The sequence below is a fragment of the Dryas octopetala genome, chromosome 1 (assembly GCF_963921425.1).
Source record: "Dryas octopetala chromosome 1, drDryOcto1.1, whole genome shotgun sequence".
Classification (NCBI taxonomy): domain Eukaryota; kingdom Viridiplantae; phylum Streptophyta; class Magnoliopsida; order Rosales; family Rosaceae; genus Dryas; species Dryas octopetala.
Window position 1 is genome coordinate 19,525,795 of NC_141366.1, and position 9,126 is coordinate 19,534,920.

The 9,126-nt window shown below is 38.1% G+C and overlaps 1 protein-coding gene across 1 annotated transcript; it reads right to left on the reverse strand.

The window, feature by feature from the left end:
• Positions 1 to 296: 296 nt before the first annotated feature.
• On the reverse strand, positions 297 to 2,107 carry LOC147298916 (PLATZ transcription factor family protein). The gene is made up of 4 exons (XM_086233052.1): positions 1,979 to 2,107; positions 1,590 to 1,769; positions 1,282 to 1,500; positions 297 to 632 (listed from the first exon to the last, which is right to left on the reverse strand). Exons 1-4 carry the CDS (start codon positions 2,006 to 2,008, stop codon positions 387 to 389), a joined length of 675 nt encoding a protein of 224 aa, XP_086089178.1. The 5' UTR covers positions 2,009 to 2,107; the 3' UTR covers positions 297 to 386.
• Between the last annotated feature and the right edge of the window lie 7,019 nt (positions 2,108 to 9,126).

A 9,126-nucleotide genomic window follows, 5' to 3' on the forward strand; every position in this document is an offset into this window, starting at 1 on the left:
AATAGTAGCCCCCTATAACAATTCTTACATTTTTATTAATTAACAAATCCCTAATTAGGCTATCGATCAGCAGCCTATGTTTTGTCTGAACACAAAAGAAAAGAAAAATAAAAAGAAAAAAAGCTGAGCTGTTGTTTGATTATATATAAAACCGTTCATGTGTATCTGGATGCCATTTACACCTTGCATGTTTCAAATATTAATGCAGCATTATTGCACCCGAAAGCCAACCAAACCCAATTAAAAAGTGCCCAAACCAAACTTAAACTCGTTTAAAACCCCATCAAGACAGCTCCCCATATGTTTAGGACACATTAAACCCACATGGGGGGCTTATGACTTGTGTGAGCAATGAGCTGGCTAAGCAATATTTCTAGGACACATGATTAGGGCCCTAAAGGTGCCCTATGAGGGATGCCCTTTCTTCTCCTTGAATTTGATTGAGGTACTACTTGTGGAGGAGGCGTGCTTTGGTACATGTCTTGTTGCATTCCTTCACGCAATTGGTCTTCTAATAATTCCTTATTTGACGCCAATCTTATTGCTATTCCTTCCCTTCTCCCATCCTCTTCCTCATTCTTTGCCCTTAAGATAAAGCTTGAATCCCCATTACTCTTCTTTAGTCCTACAAGCTAATGTTATAAGCGAGAAAAATGGATTGTTAATCAATTAAGAATAAAGATTAATTATCCAGCATCATTGACCAAATTATATAAAAACATACCAACATTACGACTTTCATGCACATTTTCAGTCACTATGATTTATAGTATTATTACAAAAATTTGAATAGACCATGAAATTTCTCAGTTCACCATGACTCTTACACTACTTCAAAAAAGCTATCAAACCAGGAGTACGTTTTTTGATTGTGTATCAAGGTAGAAAGTCGTTATGTAAGCGGTAAGGTGAGTGCATTCAAAGTGGGGAAAATATTTGTCGTGGATATATTCATTGTATAGATACAAGTATCAATTAGGAAAGACATGCAAGACTAATAATGTGGGTGTATTTTTCTTTATTTGGGGAGGGGGATTTGAATTTGGAACATCTTTTAACAAAAGAGAAGAAATATAGCTAACTAATTAATAATGTATGCGAGTAATTAAAGAAATATTTTAATGAAAATTAAACAGAAAAAGAAAGAAGGCCGATTAATGACTATAGTCTAGTGGTGGCCTCCCCCGTCTCTTTGGGGTGGCGTGTCAGGAGTAGGTGATGAGTTCAAAACAAAGAAAAAGAAAATGAATGAATTAAGTAATTTAGTGGTAAATTAATTACCTTGCATCCCAACGAGCAAAAACGAAAGGGGTCCAAGAGACTTCTAGCACAGATTTCACAGACATGTGAAGTCCCTTTGACGGCAGTTTTAGGCTGCGGTCTCTCATTCAAAAACAACACCCTCGCACTGTTTATCACATAAGTCTGAACTCCACTGATGTCCAAAACCTTCTGAATCTCAGCCACCCTAACCACATCATGATACGACGACCGTCTGATCTGCGCGCATTGATACAATAATACATAAGAAAATAATAATCATAAATATGAAACAATTAATTAAGATTGTTTTTTTGATGAAAACCCACCTGAATTACTTGGTGATCTTTGTGTCTTGAGGATCGGCAGTAGAAGCAGAATGCGCCATTGTTGCAGTCTAGGCAGTACATGTTGCATTCGCTTCTCGGGGCATCTTTGTGAGCTGGGCAGATGGAGAAGAAGGGTGTGGATAGTAATGACTCAAGCCATGGAGGTACCGACATCGCCTCCTGTTTGGTACCCAAGAAAATTGATCAAAAGGAAAAAGAATAAGATGATAGATTTTTACACAGGACAATGCTAGATGGCCTTCATTAATTGCCGCATTGCCAATAACATAATTACAATGAAATTGAGAGAGAGGGGGGTTAAAGGAGTTGAAAGAGTAACATAAGATTTATCAACAAAAGAATGAGAGATTAGCAAAAGGACAACATACCATTGGTGACAAATGCTTAGATGGAGTCATATCAATATCATCATCAGCACACTCTTCTTGAAACGAACGGTTGAGATGAGACTTGAGAGGATGGTGGGTTTTGGAGCGTTGAATGAATGGGAGAGGAAAATTGTGTTTGGGGGTTACGAAATTGACAGTTTTGATTCTTGTTTGCGTCTCTTTGGAGAGGGAGAGGGTCGGCAAACCAAGTTTTCGGTCGCGTTTCAGCGGGGAAGCCTTTTCCATTTTATCAAAGGAAAAGTAGAAACTACGACATTCCTACATGGATTCCACATGCGATTAGGCTACGCGTGCCTTTCCAATGAGACTAATGCTATACCTTTTTTTTTTTTTTTTTTTTTTTTTTTTCTTTTTTCCGGAATTATATTCATAGTACCCTACTAAATACTCACTACCACACCTCAAAATTTTTCCTCTAAACTTCCATTTTTACCCTCAAATTAAATTAGGAAAAAAATAAAAACCAGACAATACCCACCACCTCTGGCCTTCCTCCCTCCCTATCCTTCCATCCAACTCCGTTTCCTCTATCCAACATTCCAAGGCCGACGACCCTCACTACTACAAAATGGGTTATTTTTGGCGGACAGTGCCGGTGGATTTGCTCTGCTCGCCAGAAATGCTTAAGAAGTCCTGGCGAAGCCTTCAGTCCTTACTATTTGATTTTACCATATCAAAATTAATTTTTGAAAGCTCAAAAGCCTCAAATGATATGAACAATACATGACTCAGCCTTTAATACTTTTTTTGCTATTTCTGTTACTGACAGAGACAAAGTAATAAGCTTTCAATCCCACAATCCTCTGGTGCATATATTCTCCTTCACTGCCATGTTATTTTTCAACTGGTGAAGGTAGTTCTTCTCCAAAAATCTCTATTTGCTCTCTGAGTGGAAAAGTTCTGTATACTGCTTGTTGTTGTGTTCTCTGTTCTCCTTTTGAAACTAGTTCATGGAGGAAGAACAATAGCTAAGACTGCAAGAGCCCAAGATGGATCAGAGGATTGGGGTTATGTTGAAGTCAGACCCAGTAAGCCATTCAGTCATAATTTATATATTTTGTAATTTATAGATCGAAAAGAAAGAAAAGCTTTCCAATTTATACGTACTGTATGAAGTGTGAACCAAATTTGCAGATTATGACTAAGATGGATCAGAGGATTGGGCTTTTGTTGTGAGAGTTGGGCCTTTTTAAGTGGCTGGGCTTAAGGTTCTGGGCTTTTTGCAAAAGAAAAACCTCTTGTTTCAATAGGTCAAGGAAAGTAAAATGAACAATGTTTGGTTCCATCCCCTAGCCAGCTAGCCTATCGGAGTAACTCATCCATCCCCTCTTGGAGGAACTCCTGCATTCCCATCTCACAAACTTATGTCATTTTTCGTCTTTTCATTCCAAATAAATAAATAAAATTAATTCATACATGGTATGAAAAGAAAAGAAGGGACAAATTTGTGAGATAGGAATGGAGGAGTTTCTCCGATAGGAGATGGAGCCAATCATTTTCCAAGTAAAATAGAAAGCCTACGCCCTTTCCCTTTAAGGATTTGCACAAATGGGCTTAGTTACCCACTCATAGTTGCTGCAGTTGGGCCATCTATGACCCAAATAATCAGGTCACTTTCGAGTTCAAACAACTAGTGAATAAACAAGTAGAAGATATGAATCCTATTTATAAATAAACTCTAAATAAAATTAATATATTTATACTTATTTATTTTTATTTAAATGTACATAAACCCCCACAAACCTCATGCATTGATTGTTTAGGGCAGTTGGAAACCTGAAACCTCGGATTATCAATCTTAAACCTCTACTAACAGTCTAACACAGCCATAGAAAAGTTTTTTAGCAGTTAAATTTCTAGTATAAAAATCGTAAGTTTTATTATTAAACTGAGGACGGAAAATTTTGAGAAAAACATATAGGGACAAAACTTTGGTTTTCAGTGACAAATTCGTTTGTCGCAAAGGCACTTTCTTGCCTGGTCCAATTTCTAATTGTCCACTTTTCTACTATCAACTTTTAGTTCTTCAATACACACAAAAAAAAAAAAAAAAAATTAATTTAGTTCAATTACAACAAAGTTTTATTTAGTTTTAAGTTTATTTATGAGTGTTGCTATTTGCACACTTATTTTCCTCTCACTACACATCTGCTCCTTCGTTTATTAAATTACAATTCTAACCCCTAACTCAAATGATCATAATACCCTCATTACACACCCCAAACCACCACCCACCACCACCACCTCCGATTCCAGACCCACCCCGACCCCACCATCGCTGGTGGTTCAAACCAACGGCCTCTCATTCTCTCTATTTTGTCTCCTCTCTCTCTCTCTCTCTCTCTCTCTCTCTCTCTCCTCGCTTCCTTTATTTATCTGGTTTCTCTCCTTTCTCCTTTTTCTCTCTCTCTTTTGTCCTTTTTTGTCCTCACACCGACCCTACCCTTAGCCACCCCCGCTGTCAGCAAGGTCACTGGCGGTTCAACCAGCCATTTCTCTTATCTCTCCTCTGTCTTTTTCCCTCTCTATCTATCTATCTATCTATCTCTCTCTCTTTCTCCTTTCTCAATTTCTCTTTATCTTCTATGTCCCTTCTCTTTTCAATCTGTTGTAGAGGTCGGCAACCTTGCTAGCCTTCAGATCGGCATCACCAATCAGTGTCACCAATCTGGAGGCCGGCAAGGTCGCCAGTCTCTGTAACAGTTCGGAAAGAGAAGGGATAGAGAAGATAGACATAAATGGAGAGATGAGATATAGAGGGAAAGAGACATAGGAGAGAAAGAAGGAGATAAGAGAGATTGGGAAAAAGATAAGGGGATAGAGAAAACGAGGCTGATAGAATTAGAGCATCTAACCCAAAACCAATTGGCAATGGGTGGAGAGGCCTAAGACTTATAAGCACATATGCTAAGCTCTAGTTTTTCAATGTAGGATATTACTCTACATTACTCTCAACACGCCTCCGCACGTGTGACGAGATTTTTGAGCCTTACACGTGAACAAATTGTATTGGGTGACGTGGGAGCACGTGTGACCGTTAGGCCTTACACGCGGATAAGCAAACTCTGATACGATGAAGAAATCTAAGCATCTAACCCAAAACCAATTGGCAATGGGTGGAGAAGCCCAAGACTTATAAGCACATATGCTAAGCTCTAGTCTTTCGATGTAGGATATTACTCTACATTACTCTCAACACGCCTCCGCACGTGTGACGAGATTTTTGAGCCTTACACGTGAACAAATTGTATTGGGTGACGTGGGAGCACGTGTGACCGTTGGGCCTTACACGCGGATAAGCAAGCTCTGATATGATGAAGAAATCTAAGCATCCATCCCAAAACCAATTGGCAATGGGTGGAGAGGCCCAAGACTTATAAGCACATATGCTAAGCTCTAGTTTTTCGATGTAGGATATTACTCTACATTACTCTCAACACGCCTCCGCACGTGTGACGATATTTTTTAGCCTTACACGTGAACAAATTCTATTGGGTGACGGAGGAGCACGTGTGACCGTTGGGCCTTACACGCGGATAAGCAAGCTCTGATACGATGAAGAAATCTAAGCATCCATCCCAAAACCAATTGGCAATGGGTGGAGAGGCCCAAGACTTATAAGCACATATGTTAAGCTCTAGTTTTCCGATATGTGACATTGTTCCACATTACTCTTAACACGGAGGACAACCCGCCGGCGCCGGACGGACGATGTGGTCGAGGTAGGGTGTGGTTGTGTGGTTGGTGGTTGGGTTTTGATCTTTTTTTTTTTTTTTGGTGTAATGAGGGTATTTTTATAAAATGAAGGGTGTGTAATGAGAAATTAGAAAAATTAAAAAGAAAAATGGGTGTGAATTAAGTGATAAAAGGGTGTATAGTGAGAGGAAAATAGGTGTGCAAATAACAACACTCTTATTTATTTATATAATACAATGTAAATAAACCAAATTGGTCTAGCGTAATGACCCAATAGCCTAGCCCAGTGATCCACATATAGTCTAAGCACAATAGTCTGGGTTGGGCCACCCTCTTTCATTTATGGGTGGGCCTAACTCAACCCGTCAACTTCTACGAAGCCCTCTCAAGTTAGGTTTAGGCCCAAAAAAGTCTCATAAGCAAAACCTCATTATCTATAACATTAAACAATGACATTTTTTCTTACACATTCATGTTTGGCATTGCTTTTAGAACTGTCAAAAGTGTTTTTAAATAAATAAAAGCATTTTTTATAGCATTTGGTAATGACCCATTTGGCACTGCTTCTTAGAAGCGCTTTTACGGGAAGCACATATAAATTTTTATAAAAATTGTAAGTTGTTTATGCAAAAGCACTTGAAAGTGCTCATGAGGAAGCATTTACAGGTGCTTCTCAAAAAACCCCTTAAAAACGCTTTTATAACTTTAAAACACTTTTATTTATTTTTTTCAAACGCTACCAAAAAACACTTTTACTAATCTGAAAACGCTTTTGACAGTTCTAAAAGCAGTGCCAAAAGTGTTCTTAATTATAGAAATGCTTTAAGTGGTTTTTTGAGAAGCACATGACAGAATGAGGAAGCATGTACTATACCTTACTTTTGCAGGAAGCACTTAAAATTTTAGGGAAAAAAAAAAATTTCGGCCTTTATATTTTACCCTAAAAACATATTTGGTCAATGTGGTTTCAAAGCTTTGCATTTAGTCCCTATGTTTATATTGTTATCAATCTTATGACATGTTGTGCACAACATGAAAACTTTTCTCAAATCAAAACTAATGACTTGCCTAAACTCTTGAGTTTTACTCAAGAATGACCGAAAATCTCAAACTTAAAGTTCAAACCCTATTAATTTTGTGAACCTCAATCTCTTTAGCAAATAAATACAAAAAATGAAAATTGAAACTATTTTTAGAAAACTCTGGAGATGGTCTTTCAGTCCCCCAATAAATTATTCTGGAAAACGAATGAATAATTTATTCCTAAATTGAAAATATGAGTTTTGTTAAAATTGTCCCAAGATGGCAAACAACATAAACACATGGACCAAATGTAGATTTTTAAAACCGTATGGGCCAAATCTATTTATGTTAATAATTATAAACCTCCTAGTTAGAGATAAAATCTTTCATAACCTCCACCCAAAATCTACCTCTCCTATAACCCCCAATCTTATACTTAATATTTTCCTAAATCCCCTAGTCAACTAATACCCAGTCAAGTTTGACTCCCCATCTTTTAATTTTTCAGTTTTACCCTTTTTTTATTTTCATTTTCAATTTATGGGTGCTCTCTCTCTCTCTCTCTCTCTCTCTCTCCCATCAGGTGCCTCTCTTCCCCTCTGCGTTCTCTCTCTCCCCGCTGCTGTCGCCGGCGCGTGCGCCACCGTCTGGCGACGGTTGCCGGCGAGACCGGTCGCATCACACTCGCCTCTCCTTCCTCTTCCTCTCCTTGCCCTCCACTCTCCACGAAACATAACATCGACGCCGGATCGGTCTAGGTAAACCCGAGCTCCCTCACCGGCGATCCATCAATTCCGGCGACGACGAGGTGTCGGACTGGTTGGGTTCTTCTCGCCTCTTCCTCCTCTATCTATCCATGGCCTTTTCTTTCCCATAAAATCCACAGAAACCCAAATACAGCCTGAAGTCCGATCGTCATCTCCGGCGGTGACTTCGAGATTCCGGCGACGTCGCAGCCGCTCTCCACTTCCAGAAGCTTCCTCTCGACGTGGTGAGTGTGATGGTGGTCTCTGATTCTCCAACTGACCACCGTGGACGGCGAATCGACGCTGAGAAAGTCTAAGACTTATCGCCGTCGTTGCCGGCGATTCCGGCGGCGGATTGAAGTGGTTCCGGTCTCATTCTTCTCCCTTTGACAGTCTATCTCTACTGGTATACAAATTTTGGTTCAATTGCATTGAATTTCAAAAGCCCTAATTTGAAAACCCTAATTTGAAATTGATTTGTGAATCTGTCTGTGAAATGTATAATTTGTGAATCTGTTTTACTTGAATTTGTTATAAATCAGATAGAAATGTGGTTTTTAATTGATTTATAAGTATATACAAATTTACTTCATTTATTGATTAAACAGTTTCAGTTCGTGAAACATGAATTTTGAATGAAATTATGGTTCTGAAATATGATGAATCAAATTTGCAGGTAGAAACAGATCGAGGCAGTGGCGGCTGTCGTGTACTCGTCGCGCGTGAGGTGATCGGACGACGTTGTATTGTTGGCTACTCCTCTCATCTCAATGACTTGTTGTATTGTTGGTTTTTTTTTTTGATAAGGTTGCTGTGTTCTTTTTAGTGAAACGGAATTCAGTAAAGGTGTAACTGTTTTAGTGAAGTGTAATTGTTTTAGTAAAGGTGTAATTATTTTTTAATTAAGGTGTAATTGCATTTTAGTCGAGGTGTAATTGTTTCATCACTTAATTCAGTTTCAGTAAGTGAATTTATAACTGAATTCTTCAATTTAGTGTAACTGAATTTCTGAAATTCAGTTTCAGTGTAATTGAATTCTTGAAATTCAGTTTCAGTGTAACTGAATTTTTGAAATTCAGTTTTAGTGTAATGAAATTCAATTTCAGTGTTTGATTTTAGTTTTAGTGAAATATTGAGTTTTAGCAAAAACTTCAATTCCAAAAAAAAAAAAAAAATAGTTTCACCAAAATACAGTTACAGTGACGTCAGCATGTGTCAGCATACGTCAGCATGCGTCAGAAGGGTAATTTAGGATTATAAGTTTTAGGGGATTTTGAAAGAGTTTCTAAATTAGTGGGGGTTTAGACAAATTTTTTTAGTGGATAGGGTGTTTAAAATTAGGCACTAAATCTATTTTCGGGATAAATTAAACACTGAAACCAAAATCATTATTTTCCCTAAAATTTTAATAACATCTTCTCTAAATTTCACTGACCCAACCCAACTCCTTCTCTTACACGCGCTTATCAGCACACCACCCTATATATACGTATAAATCAATTGAGAAAAATTTAGGGAGAGAATAAGAGGATTAAGCAATCAAGAGAATCAAATGAAGAGATGTGTAGCTAGTAGCTAGCTACTATATATAAATAGTGCATTGTATGTTGATTAAGTTGACTAATATGACAACCCCTTGCCGTGAATGTGGGGAGATAAATT

What these genes read in the sequence shown, in the direction of transcription:
- LOC147298916 (XM_086233052.1), bottom strand. Translation starts at nt 2,008, where the DNA reads ATGACTCCATCTAAGCATTTGTCACCAATG. An exon ending in AAGATCACCAAGTAATTCAG is followed by an intron (nt 1,501 to 1,589) that starts GTGGGTTTTCAT and finishes CAATGCGCGCAG; the next exon opens with ATCAGACGGTCGTCGTATCA. An exon ending in TTTGCTCGTTGGGATGCAAG is followed by an intron (nt 633 to 1,281) that starts GTAATTAATTTA and finishes TTATAACATTAG; the next exon opens with CTTGTAGGACTAAAGAAGAG.